This window comes from Sphaeramia orbicularis, chromosome 21 (genome assembly GCF_902148855.1).
Source record: "Sphaeramia orbicularis chromosome 21, fSphaOr1.1, whole genome shotgun sequence".
In the NCBI taxonomy this organism is placed as follows: domain Eukaryota; kingdom Metazoa; phylum Chordata; class Actinopteri; order Kurtiformes; family Apogonidae; genus Sphaeramia; species Sphaeramia orbicularis.
The window spans coordinates 3,745,898-3,769,538 of NC_043977.1; the positions used below are offsets into that span (position 1 = coordinate 3,745,898).

Genomic DNA, 23,641 nt, shown 5'->3' on the forward strand with positions numbered 1-23,641 from the left:
TACACACAGACAGACAGACACACAGACACACAGACATACACACAGACAGACAGACACACAGACAGACAGACAGACACACAGACACACAGACACACAGACAGACACACAGACAGACAGACAGACACACAGACACACAGACAGACACACAGACAGACAGACACACAGACAGACAGACACACAGACAGACACACAGACATACACACAGACAGACAGACACACAGACAGACAGACAGACACACAGACACACAGACAGACAGACAGACACACAGACAGACAGACAGACACACAGACACACAGACAGACACACAGACAGACAGACACACAGACAGACAGACACACAGACAGACAGACAGACACACAGACAGACAGACACACAGACAGACACACACACAGACAGACACACAGACAGACACACAGACAGACAGACAGACAGACACACAGACAGACACACAGACAGACAGACAGACAGACAGACACACAGACAGACACACAGACACACAGACAGACAGACACACAGACACACAGACAGACAGACAGACAGACACACAGACAGACACACAGACACACAGACAGACAGACACACAGACACACAGACAGACACACAGACAGACACACAGACAGACAGACAGACAGACAGACACACAGACAGACAGAGCTAGTGTCAGTGTTTTAGAACTACCGTAGTTCCTAGGGGCCAAACAACGTCCGTCTTATCTCCGTCTCTTTCCTGGTTGTTGTCTTTCACCTGAACCTGAACTGATCCAAACTGGACTGTGCTGATGCTGGAGGGTCTGCAGTCTCTTCCTTCCAGGTTCACATCATATTTGTTGTTTTTTTTAAACCTTATATCAGCTGTTATTTCATATTTCGGGTCAATGTGTGCTCCTGTATTAAGAACGTGTGAAACTTGCGCTGATTTAAAGTTCCACATTGAACGACGTCTTTCATTCCTTTTTCTCAACATTCTGTGCTGTTTGGGTACAGCTGTGTACTGAACTGAACAGGTGTGTGTCCAAACGGTTCGGTTCAGAACGTGTACCGTTACAGGCCTAGTTTTCAGCATTATGTCGCTCCTCCACACTGAAACCATATGGAAACAGTGCACCCCCCCCCCCCAGCTCCTGTTACTTCTTCGTCTTAGTATGATGTATTCCGTACCTGTGTCTTTGCAGGTAAACTTGGCCTTGGGGTCACACATTCTTTTGGTGCCTTGGCAGTCTTTCTCGTCGCTGCCGTCCTCACAGTCCTTGTCTCCGTCACATCTCCAGCGCTCTGGGATGCAGGTTCCATCTGTGACACAGTGGAACTCCTCCCCGCTGCACTCAATCACAGATGGCAGCACTGAAACCAAAGTTATTCAGCACAGTCAATATTTCAAATTTACAGAACAGCAAAATGCCATTATTTACTTTTCCAAGCACGATACTTGGCACCAATAACAGATCTGTTAGTACATGTCATTCCCAGATTTTTGGGTTTATGGCTTTAAGACGTTTGGCTCCGTTTCCTATAACATTAAAACGCAGACCTCAGGCAAATCCTATGATTATACTTATGTGAAATACAAAACTATTTTGTTAAAGGTTTAATTATTTACCAATCCACTGAATAACATTAGAGGCTAAAAGGAAACACTGATAAATGTAGATTTTTGAATTGAACAGCTGTCAAATGAAATTAATAAAAGTATGTAAACAGTAAAAAAAAATCAGTAATTTCACAGAGTTTTCACTGTTTATTTTATACATTTTTCCTGTATTTTTAAGATAAAGGAAAATATCAATGAAATGACAAAAACAGACTGTGATTTTACATGTCAAATGGAAAATAACACGAAAAAACTGGAACTGTAAATAACCATAAAATTTCTATTTTTCAACAATTTTTTTTCTTTTTTCACAGAAAAATACACTTAAAATACATTTGCAAATGTATCGTAATTTCATAAATATTTATTTTCTATTTATGAGATTAAACTGTTAATTTAAAGTTTAATATTGTAAAAAAATAATAAAACCAGATAAAATTACTGACAATTAACCGTTAAAGAAGTATTTGTTCTGTAAGTTTAACAAGACTTGTTTGTTAATTGACAAATTAGGTTTCACAAAAAAGGTTTCACAACAAAAATGTTAAATATATTCTTGTGAATGTATAACATGTATAAGCACTGATAAACTGTCCAAATACAGTTTTTATCAGTGGATTGTACAACTTAGTCTCATTGAAAATTACTTCTATATATATTTATAGGTAATTTGATTGTTTTAATACATGTAAATATTCTTTATTAAACATTAAAAAGTCAAAAAATATGCAAAATCTCATGTAAAGTTAGGGCAAAAAACCTGCAAATGACCTATTCCAAAGGGAAAAATGGGGGCAGGACACGAGAACCCATGTGACTCTAAAACAGTAAAATCAATCATCTTTAAAGGTGAGGTCACGTCGACCTTGACCTTTAACCTCCAAATCATTTCAGCTCATCCTCGAGTCTGAGTTCTGCGAACAGTTCTTGAAATATTGTGTTTTTAATCGACACCAATGGACCAGCCAACCAGAGGACGCACCTTCTTCTTCAAGTAAAACAGAAAAAAAAAAAAAAAAAAAGATGAAAAATCCATTCGCAGCCAAGGCATCGCTAAGAGATTCAGTCCCCTGGGGTAGAAGCAGAAGCAGACACAAGGGAGCGGAGAATCCTGCAGCTCCCATCAGGAATGGGTTTGATGAATAGTCTACACATTCTAGTGACAACCAAGTCAGCTGTGAGTTTCCTTGGAGCTTGCATGAGGTTTCTGGGGTAATTAGATTAAATGATTCCACTCCTGATGCTAAAATTCACCCACAACAGAGACTAGATAAGATTAGTTACACCTGACTGTGAAAACTTATTTGACTCAAGCTGATTAATTGTTAAAGCTGTAATTACAACACCAAAATTTGTACAGCCATTTGACTTGCAAATAAATTCATTAACACACAATAAGAGATTTAAGGGACTATGGCCTTAAGGGGGGGGCACACATCACTTCCCTCAGATAAATCAGTCAAGAAAATTAACATCTTTTATTTAACTAATGTTCTACAGTCTAACGTGACAAGGCGTGTAGTTCATAACAGTATTATATTAATCTGATCTGGACTTTTTCTGAAAACCGTCCTCACTGCACATCCTCAAAACAGGTTTGTTCCTTTAATTTTAATCCATTTTTGATTAACCCTTTCATGCACAGTGGTCAGTTCTTCTCCAGCTGTTCTCTTGTATATTCATGGATTTGTTGTTTTAGTTCCATATCAGCCGACACAGTGGACACTTATGCACCATCCCATAATACACTGACATTCAGACCATTACTGTAACTTTGCTGTTCTTGATAAACCTGATCTGCACTAACATGTTTGAGAGGAAATCAAATGCTTGTTATTGTTAACAGATTGCAATTAACAATTTTTCTTAAACAAAAAGGTTGCACAAACAAATAAACAAAAAAAAACAACTCATAACATGATTAACATGTGGCGTGTTAGCTAACTTTGATTTATTTTTTATTTTAGCTTAGCAGTGTGAGAACAAGGCTCGGGTATTACTAATGACACTGACTGTATACTTTTCTGCCAGGAATAAACAGCAAGTGTCCAAAGAAGTTTGTTTTTTGTCATATCTAACAACACATGAATACAACCGCTACATGTACACCCCCCCCCCCCCCCCCCGATCACTTTTTTTTTCAGGGATAGGGGGGCGACAGGAGGCTCCGTATGCCATTAGTGGGTGTTTGTTCAGAAAAGGTTGGAGGCACACTGGTCTAAATGGATGAGACACTAACACACAGAAGAGATAATCCTTCAGTGTATCCATCAGTGCGTATCACACAAAGATAGCAAAACGACAACAGCATAAAAGACACAACAAGACAAATTACAGCAGAAAAGGAGAAAAAAAAAATGTATGATAATGTTTCAAGTTCTGTTCCTGATGCTAAAAACTGATATACACGCTGGAGCAAAGTTTATGTCCATTATTCCCAGTATTTTTTTTTTTTTTTTGCTTAATTCATGTTAAGTTAGAGTAGTTTAAAGCAACACTATGGAGTTTTTCAGCCTTTAAACTCTATTTTCCAGGTCATTTTGGTGGAACACCATCTCCCAGTAGGTTCAGTTACACGTTGGTCATGGCTCCAGTGTGTTTGGATCTCCTGCACTGACACTACGACACTTCTGCTTTGGGGTTGGAACTCCTACCCCAGGGGTGTCAAACTCCGGTGCTCGAGGGCTGGTGTCCTGCATGTTTTAGATATTTCCCTCAATATATCGCGATATTTCATTTCACGATACTGTATCGACACTAAAAGGTACTGTATCGATATTTTTAAGTATTTATTCAAATGCAGATATTTCGGAGGTTCATTTTTGTTTTTTGTTTATATCTTATTATTATTAGTTAACACCATTTTATTAAATAAAGGTGATCTGAAGCATCCTAAAGAGGCAGATGGTCGTTCCTTTGTTGGGATTGCACAAATATAATGTTCTGATGTTAGTTCTGAACTAACAGAATATGAACATTTGAGCAGGATCTGAAACTGGAATGCAGTGTTTTTCAACCTTTCAACCACGTGGGGTCGCCTGGAATTCAAATGGGGTCGCCTGAAATTTCTAGTAATTGATAAAAAAAAAACAAAAAACAACAACTTACAAATAAAAAATATATGGTGAGTTGACAGAGACAATCCCAATACGTAACAGACATGACAAACTGTGGTTGTGAAACTGCAGCACTGTGGTTCTGTTTCTGTGTCAAATGTTCACTGTGGTCAGTTTCAGATGCTGCAGCTCTTTCATAATTCATAGTTTCAGTTCTTGTTTGTTCAGTATTAATTGTCCTCCTTGTAAATCACAGCTGGACTGACTGGACTGATCCTGACCAAGGAAAATAAAATCCAATTCTCCCTTTGTGCAGTAATCTACACCTGGATTTACTGCCTCTGTCCACAATAATATACATTAAATAGACTAAATGTGTCTAAAATTAACATTTATTTGCAACATAGTATGGCAAACTATTACATGATCAAAAACAAATTAATTTTAGCAAAAAAAAAAAAAAAAGTCTCATTTTTAAATGTCTGGGGTCACCAGAAATTTGTGACATTAAAATGGGGTCAGGAGCCAAAAAAGGTTGGAACCACTGGTGTAATGTCTGTAAAACAGAATTTAAGGTTTAAGTTTTTAACAGAGGAAAGTTTGGTGACATAGGATCAGGTCCTGTTCTGATCAAATAAAAATGTGTTTAGTATTTGTGCAAATATCTGGTGTAATTTAATTCTTCTAGGAAATAATCTTAAAAAAACAAACAAACAAACAAAAAAAAGTCTTTTTAACTGAGTCATGATATATCGTAACATACCGTATCATGATCCTAGCATTGTGATTTGTATCGTATCGCCAGATTCTTGCCCTAAGGGTGAATACTTTTGGATGTTTTGTAGACGCTGTATTGGATGTATTGTTTTCACTTCTGTGTGGGATGTGTTGAATGACTACACTGTCAGCATCGACTGCACACGGTCATGCATTTTGTTTCAGCCGCTGGCACTGGACTTTCATTTTCCGCCTTTTCTACAGCCCTTCTCACAGACACACATTCAGCCAGTTTACAGAGCGCATTGCATCATGGGATGTAGTCAGCCTGATCACAGTCAAGGGTATCAGAAAGGGTGCACAGATAGATAAAAAATAACAATGCTCTATCCAAAAATCAGACAGGCCATTTGATTTGTCTGATATTTCTCTTTTAAAGTCCAAAACATTTTTATATTCTGGTGTCTACTAAGAATTTCACAGGCTTGTACCCCTGTCAAATCAGAAATTCTTGGGTGTACGGACACTCCAGCCTAATAGCCTCCATATTTGATTTAATACAGTGTAGAGCCCGACCGATATGGGATTTTTGGGGCCGATGCCGATATTGGGGGCTAAAAAAAGCCGATATCCAATATATCGGCTGATATCTGATATTGGCCGATATATGAAATAAGAACACTGATCTAGACAGGATATAATAATCTGATATTAGATAATTGTGGACAGGTGGAGAAACAGTTGCATAAATCTTTGTTTATCTCACAAATATAATTGACACAACTTTCAAATGCAAACTATACAATCACAAAAATAATTACAGCAAAAAATATGACTGAGCACACAATTCTGTTTTCACTCACAAATGTGGATGTGTCTGCCTCACGACATTACAACTTCTTATGTGGACTAAGGACTAAACTGAGCATGTGCAGAGTGAATTAGGTCAGTCCTAAGTTGTTCCTGATTGAAGCAACTGCAAGAGTTAAACTGACCTGTGTTCCAACTGTCCCCAGTCTCCCCTACACTAGTAACACCCAGGCCTGTCTGCAGAATGAAACTGTGAGGGAGACAGGAAGTGCACGGACATGGGGGTGTGTGGGGGGTGAATACTTCATAAGACGGGGGGGGGGGGGGGGGGGGGGGGGGCTCGTGATTTTCGGAGCAGGGGGGATGAATGAATGAATAAATGTATTTTTTTGGTTTTACATCAGTCATTGTACTCAGTACATCACTTGTAATAAACATAAAAACCAAAAAAGGAATAGGCCAGAAGCAAAAGCTTATAATAACTTATAACAAATAAAAAAAAAAAGCCAACAACAAAAACACATCTACCATCTCAATTCAATATTTCTGAATAATTTAAACTTAAAGTACTTTTTTTTTTTTTTAAACTTCGCCAAAGGAGTGAATAACTTAAATGCATCATAAGGTCCATCCCATAATTTCACCCCCACAATCCCCACTCATGCAGACTTCACATCTGCCCCCACTCTAATCCACTCACACATATCAGAAACTCTGAAATTCGAATTACTCGCTCTGAATTCCAAGAAACCACACCTGAACTTTGCAACAATACTCTTTTCATCCTTCATGTTCCCTATACCTATTTCGAAACAGTTCTTTAAACCTCTTTTTGAATACATTTATGTTTGTCCTTTCCTTTATCTCCTGTTCTAGGTTGTTCCACACAGTCACTCCACAGCTTGTTATGCACATACTTTTCATTGTTGTTCTCACTTCATGCTCCGCTTTATCCACTTAATCAGCTTTAACCTGCAGCCGTCTGCGTTTCGCTGTAAAAGTCCTGACATATAAAACAGACTTCAGATGGTGTCGTGACGTCTTTGCGGATGACGAGCTCAGAAAGCCGGAGTGGAAGCGCAGAGTAAAGCGGCTGAACTGTCAGGCTGAGGACACGCCGCGGTAACACACCCACTCTGAAATGTGCTTGATGTTCTGAGGTCCTGTCGCCTTCTGGAGCTCTACACATCTCCTCTTTTCATCTTAAACATGCCCCACTCGCTTGTTATGTCAAACACCGTGCAGCATGTTTTCATGTATTTTTTCACGTATCGTCTCATATCAGCATTGTCAGCTGCATTTTCGTTGAACTCTACGTAAAAACAGCACACGCTCAGCTCATTTCTGATTTATCATCTGAACAGTTTGTTTGGTTTGCGTCATGTTCTCAACCTGGAGCCTAATTGTTGCAACATTATAGAAACTCTTTCACATACTGCAGGTCTTTAAGTTATTGATGAAAGGATTTTTTTTTATTTTCTTGTGTACTTTAACAGGTAGTTTGGAAAATAAGCTAAAAAAATACTGTTATCGGACATTTTTTATGGTTTTGGCAACAATTTAAGTATTTGCTCACAATTATATGGTGTACATTACCAATTAGACCTGTCACTTACTGAAAAAATTAACTACACTGTAAAAAAAAATCTGTATTTAACAGAATTTTCACTGTTTATTTGACAGATTTTTCCTGTATTTTTAAGATACAGGAAAATGTCAATGAAACAACAAAAATAGACTGATTTTACACGTCAAATGTAAAATAACACGAACAAACTGTAACTATGAATAACCATAAAATTTCCATTTTTAAAAAAATATTTTTCCTTTTTTCACAGAAAATAAAAATACATTTGCAAATGTATCATAATTTCACAAATATTTCTTTTCTATTTTTGAGATTAAACTGTTAATTTAAAGTTTAATAATGTAAAAAATATAAATAAAACCAGATAAAAATAAAGCCAATTAACCATAAAAGTAGTATTTGTTCTGTCAGTTTAATCAGACTTGTTTTGTTAATTGACAAATATCTTGTGTAATTACAGGAGGTTTCACAACAAAAATGTTGAATAAATGTATTTTGTGAATGTATATGTATAAGCACTGATAAACTGTCCAAATACAGTTTTTATCAGTGGATTGGACATCTGAGTCTCATTAGAAAATTATTTATATATATGTTTAAAGGTAATTGGATTGTTTTAATACATGTAAATATTCTTTATTAAACATTAAAAAAAAAAAAAAAAAAAAAAAAACAGCGAAATCTCATGTAAAGTTAGGGCAAAAAACTGTATTTTAATGATTGAAAATTACTGTATTTTTATGAGATGGTTATTTTCTGTTATTTAACAGTATTTTTTCGGCACCCCTGCTGCCAGAATAATACTGTTTTTTACGTTGTTGTTGTTGTTGTTTTTCTTACAGTGTATGTAAAGCCCCAAATTGACAGTGTTTTTCTCTTATCTCTTGTTTACGATCGTCTGTGTGCATGTGTATTTAAAAGTGTCTCGAAGGTAAAACCTAAGTCCTGCGATCATAAATCTGTCAGTTTAATACGTTGACCAAGATGCGACCTATCCTGAGAACTTTACGATTAACCAGTGAAACAAAGAAATCTAGTGACGCAAAGGAATCCTGACTAATACTGACTAACATGTGATTAAACTTAAGAATTCAACTTTCTAAATCAGGGCTGTCAAACTCATTTTAGTTCAGGGGCCACATTAAGCCCAAACTGGTCTGAAGTGGGCCGGACCAGTAAAACAATAGCATAATAACCTGTAAATAATGACCACTCCAAATTTTTTCTCTTTGTTTTAGTGCAATCAAAATTAAATTACAAAAATATGTACATTTGCAAACTATCCAAACAAAAATGTTGTGAATAACCTGAAAAAAAAACTGAAATTTCTTGTGAAAAATAAATGCAATTTTAACAATATTCCACCTCAACTTACCATTTGTACATGTATATTACAGACTGGGTCCACAAAGGCACAAAATATTTAATAACAGGAAGAATAATGTTAAAATTTCACTTTCAAAATTTCTGGTTTTTTGCATTTTATTGTTAAAGGATAGTTTGTAAATGTGAATATTTTCATCATTTAATGTTAATTTTTCTCTTTGATTTAGTGTAAAAACTTACATTAAATGATGAAAATAGCACACTGTCCAGACAAAAATGATGTGAATAACCTGAAAAAACTGAAATTTCTTGAGAAAGTTAAGTGCAATTTTAATAATATTCCACCTCAACTTACCATTTATACGTGTATATTACAGATTGGATCGACAAAGGCACAAAATATTCAATGACAGGAAGAATAATGTTAAAATTTCACTTTCAAAATTTCCGTTTTTTCACATTTTATTGTTAAAGGATAGCTTGTAAATGGTAATATTTGCATCATTTAATTTAAGTTTTTACACTAAAATAAAGAGAAAAATTTGGAGTTGTCATTACTTATTTATAGGTGTCATGTAATATGTTTTTCACATTAAACTCAGAACATTTGGAGTCATTATTTACAGGTTATAATGCTATTATTTTAGTTGAGATCACATTGGTCTGTATGTGGAACCTGAACTGAAACGACTTCGACATCCTCGATTGTTCATATCTTCAGTGTAATTTTTGCACTTTGTAAATTCATCCTGTGGGCCGGACTGGACCCTTTGGTGGGCCGGTTTTGGCCCCTGGGCCGCATGTTTGACACCTTTGGGCGGTTATGTCTCAGGTGGTAGAGCGGGTCGTCCAATAACCGAAGGGTTGGAGGTTCGAATCCCGCTCTATCCTAGTCAGTCTGTTGTGTCCTTGGGCAAGACACTTCCCCCTCCTTGCCTCCAGTGCCACTCACACTGGTGTATGAATGTGTATGAATGTTTGGTGGTGGGAGGGGCTGTAGGCGTGAATTGTCAGCCACACTTCTGTCAGTCTGCCCCAGGGCAACTGTGGATACAGATGTAGTTTAGCACCACCAGAGGGAGAATGTGAGAGCGAATGAATAATGGATCAATAATGTAAAGCGCTTTGGGTGTCTAGAAAAACGCTATAGAAATCCAATCCATTATTATTATTATTACTGTGATCTAAAATAAAAGAATAGTCCAGTTCTTACGTGCAGATCCTCCTCTGCAGGCCGCGCTCTCGTCACTAAAATCTCCGCAGTCGTTGTCTCCGTCGCAGGCCCAGTGGTCCGGGATGCACCGCCCACTGGTGCACTGGAACTGGTTGTTGGAGCAGGACTGGATGCAGCCCGCTTCGTCGCTGCCGTCTCCGCAGTCATTTTCTGCATTACAGCACAGATCCGGCTCGTGAGCGTGAATCAAATGAATCAAGACGTTGGTTCATCGGAGCGTTTTCTGAAATGAGTGTAAAAACCCCTCCGTCCTCACCTGAATCGCAGTGCCACTTGACGCTGATGCAGCGTCCGTTGGAGCAGCTGAACTGGGTCAGGGGTTCACAGGTCGGGAAGGCTGAAACGGATCGATACAACCACAGTTAGATCTACAGAAGAATCTGGAGTTCTGCAGGTCTGAGCACACAACAGCCTTCCTGTTCGGAAAACTGACAAAGCACTGGACTGTTTAAGTCATCATTACAACCACAACATTTAGAAAAACACAGCCATTTTTTTTTGCACTTATTTATGTACATTTCTTTAATTTATCACAATAATAATATACTGTCCAGTGCATATTGTACAAATTACTGTTCTAATTGTGTCTTAATTGTGTGTGTGTGTGTGTGTGGGGGGGGGGGGGGGGGGGGGGGGCTATATACATACATATACATACATATGTGATATCCTTCTCTGTCCTGTCATAGTTCTACAAATGACAGTGGGTGTAGACACTTGTTTTTGTGATATATTTTGACGAAAAAGTCCTTCTGTCATCAGTTTTCTCTGTTATGACACAATAACGTTTGAATTTCCTCTGAGCTTTTATGAACTTCTACATGGTCAGTAGGGCTGTGTAATGGCAAGAATCTGACGATACGATACAAATCCCAAAACTAGGATCACAATATGATATATCACGATATATCAGGATACTGTTAAAAAGGCAATTTTTTGTTTGTTTCCTTTTTTTAGATGATTTTTTCCTTGAAGAACTGAATTACACCAGAAATCTGCACAAATACTAAACACATTTTTATTTGATCAGAACAGGAATTAATGTTCTATCACAAAATGTTCCTGTGTTCAAACTGAAATTATATTTTACAGACATTCCAGTTTCAGATCCTGTTCAAATGTTCAGATTCTATTAGTTCAGAACTAACATCAGAACAGGATTTTAGTTCAATCCCAACAAAGGCGCTAACATTATTTAATAAAAACATCATTTAAAAAAAAGAGTGTATAATAATAATAAAATAAAAAAAACAAAAGTGAACCTCCACATAATTGAATAAATATCTAAAAATATCGATACAGTATTGTGGAAGGAATTATCATGATGTATTGCTGAACCGATATTTTCTTACACCCCTAATGGTCAGTGAACTAAATATAGAAAAAAATCTGCCTTTCACTGAAATATGCAAAATTCAGAGCAAAATATTATAATAAATCACTCAGAAAAGGTTAAATTAATTTGGGAGTCACCACAAAAATAGTCGTAGGTCTTTTTGCGAACTGCACAACGAAGCATTAAAGGTTAAAGATTAAATCAACACCACGGCTGTCAGACATTCATTTCTTCTTTCCACCTCTGGAAATACTTACTATTCAGTGAAAGTTTCTTTCTCTCTGGGTGGTAAACTTGCTCTGAGCAGCCATTTTAGTCATTTTATATGACTTTTTTATTTATTTTTTTTTTTATTATGTTAGCAGAACCAACAGGATCTTTTAGTCCTTTAGTCTGCCTGGGTATTTATTGACTATTTATTGTTGATTATTTATTTATTTGTTTGTTTGTTTATGTGACAGGGACAGTACACATTAATGAACATTTCTGTAAATATGCCAGTATTAGCAAAAAAGCTAGTTTTCAACCGTTGTCCCCGGGTAAGATGTAAAATACCAGCATTCATAAAATTATTTATTTTATTATTTAGATAGATAGATAGATAGATAGATAGATAGATAGATAGATAGATAGATAGATAGATAGATAGATAGATAGATAGATAGATAGATAGATAGATAGATAGATAGATAGATAGATAGATAGATAGATAGATAGATAGATAGATAGATAGATAGATAGATAGATACTTTATTGATCCTTTGCAGGAAATTGCTTTGTTACAACAGCAGCAGTACAAGAAGAAAAACACTCTGACCCATCGCATGAACATCCCACAAACAGTCATCAATGGAACAAATAAATAATAAACAGAATAGAAGATATATATATCTATATATATATATGTACAATACAAGTACTGTATATAATACAATAACCTGAAAACACCTAACACACCTAAGTATGCGCAGCATACAATAATAATTTATCGCACAGCGATATTAAAAAGTCTAATAGCAGCCGGCAGGAAGGACCTCTTACTGCGTTCAGTCTTTGACCGAGGGGGGATCAGTCTGTGGCTGAAGGTGCTCTCTCTGAACACCTCAAGATGGTGCAATGGGTGAGATGCATTCTTCAGAATAGAGTCCAGTTTCCTGAGCATTCTCACCCCAGCCACCTGCTGAACTGTTTCCAGTCCAGTCCCAATGATGGAGCTCGCTTTCTTAATGAGTTTGTTCAGTCTGTTTCTGTCAGAAATGCGAGCTCCCTCTCCCCAACACACCACACCAAAAAACAGGACACCAGCCACCACAGTCTGGTAGAAGCTGCACAGAAGAGGCTTGGAGATCTTGAAAGACTTTAATCTCCGTAGGAAATAAAGTCTACTTTGCCCCTTGTTGTGCAGAGTCTCCATATGACAGGACCAGTCCAACTTGTTGTCCAGTTGGACTCCAAGGTACCTGTAACTGGAGACAGCTTCAACGTCTGTGTCATGAATGGTGACTGGCACCAGTCTGGACCTCTTCCTTCTAAAGTCCAAAACCATTTCCTTGGTCTTGGAAATGTTCAGTTGGAGGTGGTTGAGGTCACACCAGTTTACAAAGTCCTTAACCAGGCCCCTGTACTGCCCCTCCTCCTCTCCTCTGATACAACCGACAACTGCTGAGTCGTCAGAAAATTTCTGAAGAAAGCAGCTGTCTGAGTTGTATTGGAAGTCTGATGTGAACAGAGTGAAGAGGAAGGGGGACAGAACAGTTCCTTGTGGTGCTCCAGTGTTGCACAGGACCTTTCCTGAGACACAGTTCTGCAGTCGCACATACTGTGGTCTGCAGGTCAGGTAGTCCATGATCCAGGAGACCATCCATGACTCCACCTGCATCTCTCTCAGCTTCACACCAAGCAGCCCCGGCTGGATCGTGTTGAAGGCACTTGAAAAGTCGAAGAACATGATCCTCACAGCTGCATCCGAGGTGTCCAGGTGTGCCTGGGCCCTCTGTAACATGTGGATGAGAGCATCATCCACACTGATGTTAGGCTGGTATGCAAACTGTAGAGGATCCATGTGCTCCCTCACACTGGGACTTAGACAGGAGAGGACCAGCCTTTCAAGTGTCTTCATTAAGTGTGAAGTGAGGGCTACAGGCCTGTAGTCATTAAAGTCCACTGGATGTCTCTTTTTGGGGACAGGGACAAGACAAGATGTCTTCCACAGGGTGGGGATCCTCTGTAGCTGCAGACTGAGGTTGAATAAATGCATTTATTCATAGTTGCTTCCAATCATCTTGTATTTGTACCAAGGTTATAATAGTTTTGGATTTTTCATTCTAGTTTAGTTTTATTTAGTTTTGACTTTTTTTCTCTAATTCAGTTTGTTTTAATTATTTTTTAGAGAAGGTTTGTTAGCTTCTAATAGTTTTCATTTTTTTCTAATTGCTTAGTTTTAGTATTAATTTCAGTTCAGTCCTCTCTTTTCTCTTCTTCTCTGTCGTCGTATTCAAATCAATCCCAGACAGGACTCTGCTGCTTTAGTCTCCATGTTTCCAGCTAGAGTGGGGACCAGAAGACGACTGGAAACCACAAGTGAACACAAGTGACGGACCAAAAAGTGTCGTATGGTGACAGCACAGAAAACTGAGAGAGGGAAATCAATCACCTTCGTATCAATCTGACACTGACAAAGGCGAAAACGAAGGGAATTTTATTCATAATTTTTATCTGTTTTAGTTTCTGTAAACACACAATACAGTTTCAGTTAGTTATCGTTTTTTTTCTTTTATAGTTTTTATTTATTTCAATTAAAAATGTTTTTTCAATTCTAGTTTTCATCATTTCGTTAGTTTTTGTTAACGATAATAACCTTGATTTGTACACTGATTTATTTGTTTGTCCCACTGCACTTTGGATGTGGGCTGATGTCAGTGGTACGCTGCACATGAACTGCTCGTATGGGATAAATAAAGTTTTCGGACTCTGAACTTCAGCCTGCTCAGGATCTGCTGCTCTTTCTGCGTCTATAAGGCCAACTGCTGCTCTGCACAGCTCCATGTTTTTGGGCTGTAAACACTGTTTCAAGTTAACTTGACAGTTTGGGGTGGGGAAAATAAATTACCACCTGTGTCGTCAGCCAATATCAGATCTGACATCTATCGCTTCAGTCAAGGAGACTTCATGAACTAAATTGGACTGTTTTGTTTCCATCGATATTCCCTACCAGCGCCGCAGCCGGTGTCGGAATACAGATTCTACTGCACTCCGACAGCTCATGACAATGTCAGAATTGACATTTGTGCTGCTATCAGATAGCATTCTTGTTTCTGATTTTCAGATTCGGTCTTACTTTCCAAAAATCCTTAGTGGACGCCCCGAAGCTTTATTGACTCGAGTATGAAATGCAAGTCTACATCTGAATTGATTTGTTGGCGTGCGTAGCTGCTGCCTGGAATACCTTAGGCGCTGTCGAGAAGACATATCGTATATTTATCAGGCGTGTGTCTTCTATATTTCCCTCAAACGTGTTACGTCTTGCTGACAGTCCGCGACTGGTTTGAATTTAACATTCATTAAAAATGAAGGACGAACATCCATAAATAATGAAGGTTTGGAGTAAACAGTAAGCCTGGCTAAAAATGAAACACAGGCATCCATAAATAATCGCAGCTTCAAGTGAACAGAGAGCCCAATATGAGACAGTGTGTGACAACTACTAAACTACTGACAAACAAAATCCAAATTAGCATCAATCTCTAAGGCGGCCACCGCTGAGCTTCAGGTGTTCCAAAACCCACAGTCGCTCCACTGCAGCTAAGTGAGCTGCCAGAGCTGCACAGTGGAGCGCCTACAGAGAAGTAATGCCTGAGGAAGCTCCGACAACAGTATGGCAGAGAATATGTTTTGCTGCACAGCTTGATTATGATTGAATGAAGCCGAGCATGAACTTTAATTACTGCTTACACCCTGGCTGTTTGTGACTGCGTACTGAAGCAGCTTAGGACACACAAAGGGAGGCTGAGGCAATACGGTGCACTGCAGCGTTCGGCAACCATCAATCACTGTAAAAACCCCATCTAATACAAATAGTGACGAAGGAGAATCTGAAAACCTCCACCCTTCTCTGTTCCATACGGGTCTGTCCATGAAACTGGGTTTATTTAAGTAAATGTCACGTTTCCATCTTTTTAGACCCAATAATAAAAGGTAAACGCAGACATATTTCCCCCCAGGATGGACCTAATGATGGCAACAACAAAAAACTATACTCTAGGGCAGAGGTGTCCAACAAGGTTATTATCATGAACGAAAACTAAGAAAACTAAGGGAAAGATGAAAACTGGAATTGAAAAAACATTTTCGTTAACTAAAATAAATAAAGACTATAATTAAGAAGGGATCAATGGAGAAGTTTAATGTGGTATGGCTTCCTTTTATTTCTTATGTAGAACAGCTGACAATGCACCTCCACTCCGCTTAATGTGTCCTGTGTACAAAGTGACTGGGTAATTAGACAGTGGAACCTTTTATTTTATTTTTATTTATTTATTTATTTATTTATTTATTCTTGTGATGTTTTACTCCTCTCTTATATGTCTCAGTGTTTGTCTTACTTTTTGTATGCTTGAAAAACTGAAAATGAATAAAAATACATTGATCCAAAAAATTAGAAAAAGCTATAATTAAAAGAAAAAACGATAACTAACTAAAACTGTATTGTGTGTTTACAAAACCCACTAAAACTTATCAAGACTATTTATAAGAGCATTTTTAGCTAGCGGCACCATACGACACTTCATGGTCCGTCACTTGGGTGGGGTGTTTTCTGTGTGTAATGTAGGTGTAGTGTACACTTTTTGTTGTGTTATGTTGAATTTGTTTCTTTATTTTTGCAAACTGAAATTTAAAATCAATAAAAACAGTTGATTACAAAAAAACAAAAAAATTGGGTTCAAAAATAGGACCCAAATATGGACATTAAATCTCCCTAGGTGTCAGTGCATTAGATGTGTAAACATGTGTGTAAATGCTCTTCTATAGACTCTAAATACAGACACTGTGTTCAATGTGTGGATCCTAGTGGTTTTTCTAATCCACACATGTGGGTTTGTCATCAGTCTCAGTCTCATTCCAGATTTGGTGTGGAACCCATCGTGTCCACTGGTGTTACATGCAGAACCTGAACATTTAAACACATATAAACTGCGAGTGATTTTGCAACAGCGGTCTTTTTTGTGGCACACTCTGCCTTGGATATTTACTTCAATTCCCAAAATGCACCTGTGAGAGAATAAAGAGATATTTTAAAAATAGTAGCGCATCATTTTTGTGTCCTTTTTACCGCGTTACATGCAGATCTATGTTTTTATCTTAGTATTTTATCCTTTTATTGCATTTATTTTACTGTACAGCATTTCGAAAACCTTTGTGTTTGTTTAAATATGCACTTCATACATAAAGATGGATTGGATTTTTATATGCACGTATCTCAGTAAATGCTAATTTTTATAATAGACCCAAAGTGCTTCCAATTTTGCTTCATAACATTCGTCTACATCCGGTTTGAATGTTTAGCTCCTCTGTCCTGTTTTTAGGACCAGTTTCATAGAAGAACCCATTTACTGCTGATTCATTTAGGTCAGCGTCATTATTAAAAACACATCCAACAGCTGAAAATGCACTTTTTTCCGCTCATAAAAATGGTAAATTCATCTTTAAAGGCTTAAAAATGCAAAAGTCATCATGCTGTTCCATGTAATTTTCTCATTTATGTTTTCCAAGATTAATCCAGAATGCAAACTACATATTTTACTTAGCGGGGCTGACAGATTGTATAATACCGCAGAGGCATGACGAGAAAACTGCAAACTACTGCAAGAAAGTCCACGGTTTCTCCGACACGGCCACGCTGCATGGATGCCATCAGTGAGCGCATGTCTGACCCCGAGGCCAAAGAACACACAGCAAATAATGTAGTTATGAATGTTTCAATTCAATGACAGAGGAAATATTTGAGTAGGACACATGTGGCGTCAGTTTTCCAATGAATTTTAAGAGGCACTTGAATGTTTGGAAAGCGGTGCAGCCAGGTGTTTGGAAACCAGAACTAAATGTGCTGTTACCCAGACAGCACTACATATACAGAACACAGAAAGTAGAAAAGCACTGCAAAAAATAGGGTGTAAAAACAGGAGAAAAACACTGAAGCTGTATGAAATAAGCATGTTTAGGTTATTATTACCATTATAATTATACCCCCCCCCCCGTTCCTGTCAGGTCCAGCATCAAAATGTGGTCCAACAAAACTCATAATAAAGACAGTAGAATATCAAGGGGAGCCTCATACACTTTACGAAGTTTCCCTTGGCAAAGAAAATTTGTTCAGCACCAAAAGGACCCAGGCTACTGTTGTATGTATCTTCGGTTAAATGGAAGTTGAATTTGAATGTGCGACTTTAAATCTGGCTCTAAAAAATGTCAGATCATGCAGCATCATGCATCATGAACCAAAATGGAGAAGAAGAGGAAATGTAATGTTATAAGTTGTTTGCTTAATCTTTACATTACCAAGTTGTTTTGCTTGAAGAGTCTTTTTATTTTTGCAAGTCTAAGTAATACTCTGAGTAACATTCTTATATAATAGTAATATTCTTTTTACTTTAGAGGTACAGTCAGTGTCAGGTTTGATTTGTGTGTGTGTGGTTTTGATGAACTCACACCTGTCTGTGCTGAACTCGGAGCAGAGGTCAGATTCGACCTAAAAGATCTAATTTTACAGCTTTAGAAAGTAGTTGTGGTAAAGAGCATAGAGCAGAAAAACCTGAATACGAACTAGGGGATTTTTGTGGTCAAGAAATGCTAGCCTAATGGTGCAGGTGTTAAGCAAGAGCTGTGCACATACAAAAACATGTGCTTTTCCTAGAATTAGCTTATGGAGTGACTGATGTGTTCTGCCCAGAAACTATTATTAACCTGTCAGACATTCCACTTTAAATATTCTAATAAAGTTTTTCCCAGGATTATCACAGATCTTCCCAGGATTATCTCTGGACCTGCTGCGGTGGTCCTGCCTCTCTCTTGCCTTCATCATCATCACTCACTTATCCTCAACTGCCTCCATGTGTCTCCCCCTACTCCCCCCTTCACCCCCTCTCCCCCAGTCTCTGTCTCTGTCGCTCTCTCTTTTCCTCTCTCTTTTCCCCCAGCTGGTCCTGTCACTCGTCCATCCTCCAGGAGTCTGGCTCTGCTCCAGGTTTCTGCTGTTAAAGGGAAGTCTTTCCTTCCACTGTCACCATCACTAGTGTTTGCTCCTGGAGGATTCTGTTGGGTTCCTGTAAACTGGCTTAGAGTCTGGTTTGGACCAACTCTATATATAAAGTGTCATGAGAGAACTTTTTTGTTGTGATCTGGCGCTATTTAAATAAAATTTGATTGAGTGATTTGATTGGTTTTCCCCTATAAGTCGCTTTGGAAAAAAGCATCTGCCAAATGCATAAACATAAACGTTAACCAATAATAAGTATACGATGAATGATGTCACTGAATAATGGGAGTCTCCAAGAGTCACTAAAGACTAGAAAAAGTAATAAAGGAAACTCTTTTTTTGGCGGCTTTTCCTTTTTCTCTCTGTGACGAAATGTGTGTTTGATGCCAGATTCTTTTTGTAACTTTTTCTATTTTTGCCTGAAGCAATAAATCAAATTATTGTTTTAACTTTTTAAAATCTCAACCCTTCTTTTTTGGTAAGTTCCTCATTTCTCCTGGTTTAGTCCGTCCATCCGAAACATAACTGGTGAGTTAATTTAACTTATGCGACCCCCCCTCTGGTAAGCAGCCTAAATGGAGTAGTCCAGAGCCACCGTTGGTCCACAGAATCTCTAGAACATGAAGCCTTTTGTCCAAGATAACTGGAGATTTTTGGTACTGAGGTGGTTTAAAGTTAAAAGAAACTGGGGCGGTAGTTCATTAACTGTAAGAAATTGTGGTTTTTGAGATTTACTGCTTGCTGCATGTTTACACTACCATTCTGCTGTTAGGTAGACGTACAAGACAAGTTAAAAATAAATAAATAAAAGAAATAAGTATGTGTACAGATGTATGAACGCTTAAAAATAAGAAATTAACTCTTAAAACAGGATACATTATCTAACACTTCTGAATCTATTTTTTTTTTTTTTTTTTTTTTTTTATATTGATAGGAACCAAATCATTTGCAGTGAGGTCATGTGCTGTGTTTATGTCAACATTACATGATGTATTTCACTGCAAAATCCAAAATAAATCCATCGTCGTCCGTTCGTCGATGCGGTCCATCTTTATGAAGTACTTCTACATCATGTATTTAATGTTTTGCCAAACACAAATCACATTGTTCTCACATCATTTAAAATACAAATAAGTTACAACTGAACTAAAACAGGCACCGACTGATCGGTCAGTGTTGGTATCATGACATAACGTGTTTTCACAGGATGCTGCCGTATGTGGTTTTTATTTCTATAGTCTGTACTCCTAAGTCAGTTTGTCGCAATACTCGGTTTGTACTCGCCAATTCAATCAGATTTGCCTGTTCAGTGGAAGCCTCACTATTGTTTCTTAATTTATTTTTTTAATATATGACATCAGAAAAGCCACAGTTGTGAGTTTGGCGATATTTTTGAGAGTTAAATACAGTTAAAATCAATACAAAGCAGCTGTATACGACTCTACGCCTCTCTCTGTGTTCTCTGCCAGTTAACTTAATTAAGAAAGGGACCAACAGGAGAATTAACCTGTGTATTCCTGGCAGGTTAGATCATAATAACCCCCCCCTCCATGCATGGAAATTAATCACAGATCTTTAAAATACAATAATAATGCATTTCACTGTATACAGTTTTCAAGATGCTCTAAGACAGTTTGCATAGGTTAATAAAGTGAATTAACCTTAAGCTTTTTTTTTTTTTTTAACTTCTGACAGGATATGGTATAGTCAACAAAAACATGTTCAGAGAGATGAATGAAAACACTGGATTTAAGATGTGTTCTATGAATATTTAAGTTTACTTTATACTGTTCTAGAATGATCCATCTTAAATCAGTTTGTCGTAATACTTGGTCTGTACTCGTCAATTCAATCGGATTTGCCTGTTCAGTGGAAGCCTCACTATTGTTTCTTAATTTATTTTTTTAATATATGACTTCAGAAAAGCCACAGTTGTGAGTTTGGCGATGGTTTCAGTGACATGGAAACATATTTGAGAGCTAAAAACAGTTCAAATCAATACAAAGCAGCTGTATGTGACTCTACGCCTCGCTCTGTGTTCTCCACCAGTTAACTTAATTAAGATCCATGGAGCTGCGGTATCATTAGATCTGAGGGGTGGGTGGGGGGGTTGTGACTCAGAGGAGGTCTGGTGGTGGTGGTGTGTTTACCTCAGTACCCCTGGATATGGACAGGTGTACTTCCACACAAACAGATGGCACATGCAGCGTTGGCCTCACACCTCTCCAGGTGAGTGGAAAAAGGGAATTTGTTCAGAGGTCGGTGGCTTTTTAATATGATACGGCCAATTTACTGATTATTCCTGTGTGTTTGGATCTAAAATAAGCATTAAATAACCAGGAATTTATTTTATTATTTCTGTTTTTATTTTATTCATTTATCCGTTTTAAGCAGAAGAAAAAACTAGAGCTGCAACCGATTAATCGACTCAAAGTGATCAAAAAAAAAAAATCATTCAACCATAATTCTCCTGAATCAAAGCTTTGTTTCCTTCATTTCTCTGCTGTTAAACATTGGTTCCACTGTTGTGTTTCACACGGACGCTTATTGTGACGCACAAAGAAGCTTCAACTCAGGAAAACTGCAATAGAATATTTCCCTTCAATCAATTCGAGTCGATGAATCGAATCGGGACTTTTTGCATTGATTTCAAGCACCTAGTCGATTAATCGGTTGCAGCTCTAGAAAAAACTAAACATTTCTATCTGTACAAGGAGCAAATACATTAATAAATAAAGGTCATCAAGACAATATAGCAGTTGCCATGTACACTAGTAATAACAAAATAAATCCAATATGTACTGCTCAAAAGAATGTCGGTTAAGAAAATGAGGATCATAAATTCCTCCACAGAGGTCTATAAAGAGTCCATATTTGTGTCTTTTAATGAGAAAAAGACAAAAACAAAACAACTACTTCTACTTGTTAAGTCTGTGTTTAGTCTGTTCCAGTGCTATCATACACAGTTCAGTTCAGGTAAGGTAGGTCCGCTCCTAATGAATGATGGAAAACATTGATTTTTGGGGGCAGCCCTCATAAATACTGAAAAATGCCATGAAAATACTGGAATCTTAAAAATACTGTGACATGTGTTTTTGGTCATAACACTCAGCACCAGTACAGTCTACAATAAAAACAATATGATGTCAAACCGAAGCTGATTTATGACCATTTGAGTATGAAATGTCGTCAGTTTATCGTATAATAATGATTATCCAATTGTAATGGCTACAACCAAAAACACAGGAGTAGAAGTGTGGGGGGGTGGGGGGGTTCTTATGACCATAAAATATTAACTGTCCTGACTCTGGACCTGTGATTACAAAACTCCTACGTTGTACTGATATCAGCCCCTGAATAAAGTATAAAGCTCACTGTTTCCACACATTTGGATAAAGTATTATTAATTCAAGATTTTTTTTGCTTAATTCAAGATTTTTTTTTTTTTTTTTGGCTTAATTCAAGTTTTTTTTTTGCGCTTAATTCAAGATTTTTTTTTGCTTTATTCAAGATTTTTTTGCTTAATTCAAGATTTTTTTTGCTTAATTCAAGATTTTTGTTTGCTTAATTCAAGATTTTTGTTTGCTTAATTCAAGATTTTTTTTTTTTTACTTAATTCAAGATTTTTTTGCTCAATTCAAGATTTTTGTTTACTTTACTCAATACTTTTTTTTGCTTAATTCAAGATTTTTTTTGTGCTTAGTTCTAGATTTTTTTTTTGCTTCATTCTAGATTTTTTGCTTAGTTCAAGATTCTGTTTTGCTTGATTCAAGATTTTTTTTTTTGCTTAATTTGAGATTTTTTTGCTTAATTCAAATAAAAAAATCTGCCAATGGAACAAGTGAAAAATACATTGTTCAGATTTGTTGAAATCAGATTTTCCAGATCTATTGTCTAAAAATCAGTTCTTATATCTCACTGAAAAGTTCCTCTTTCGGTGATTCTGCCTGATTTTAAGTGTGATGAGATATTTGGACTAGAAATGAGACAAATACACTTGGTCAGATTTAGATTTTTGCAGAGTGCCAAAAAGCAGCCGGACTGATTTATATATATATATATATATATATATATATAATATTTTCAATGTTTTGTTTGCTTGGGCTTTGGCTTTTTTTTTGGTTCTGTGGCGTCTTATACCTCTGCTACATGTCTCAGTCTGTGTTGCACTTTTTTATGTATATTTGAAAGACTTAATAAAAAATACATTGATCAAAAACAGAAGTATTGGTCTACATGCAGCTCTTTAAAGTGTGTGTGTGTGTGTGTGTGTGTGTGTGTGGGGGGGGGGGGGCTTATTTCAGGAAAATTTTCAGATTCAACATTAGCCCTGATTTTCTGATGCAACAAGATGTTCGAAGCACTCCTGTGTAATTTTTTTTTAAATTTTTCATCCACCACCACCCCGAAAATTACTTTTTCAACCCTGAAAATGTGGAGTTTTTGGCAACTTTCAAACCTTCTTCCCTTTTGATAAAGTACTATGTAGCAATCTGCTCATGCTGGGCCCTAAATGTGTTTTTGTGAGACATGTCATGTCTTCAGAGTGCTGTGCACTACAAAAGGTGTAGAGTCAAGGTCAAATTACAGGTCAAAGGTCACCCAAATGGTCCAAAGGCATATTTGATGGAATTCAGCTGTTCATGTGGGTTCTTCCAAATGTTGGGCTCAGGTTCTCTCCTCAGAACACATCTACTGACCACAAACAACTGACATTCAATCAGACACTTTAAA

At 37.3% G+C, this 23,641-nt stretch overlaps 1 protein-coding gene across 1 annotated transcript in view; it reads right to left on the minus strand.

Annotated features, from left to right (window-relative positions):
* lrp1bb (low density lipoprotein receptor-related protein 1Bb) overlaps positions 1-23,641 on the minus strand; it is a 930,516-nt gene that overhangs the window by 425,339 nt on the left and 481,536 nt on the right. Inside the window, exons 19-21 of the mRNA XM_030124596.1 lie at positions 10,576-10,656; positions 10,299-10,469; positions 1,159-1,341 (exon numbers count right to left, since the gene is read on the minus strand). Of these exons, the coding sequence (XP_029980456.1) occupies positions 1,159-1,341; positions 10,299-10,469; positions 10,576-10,656 (435 nt within the window). The remainder of the gene's footprint in view (positions 1-1,158; positions 1,342-10,298; positions 10,470-10,575; positions 10,657-23,641) is intronic.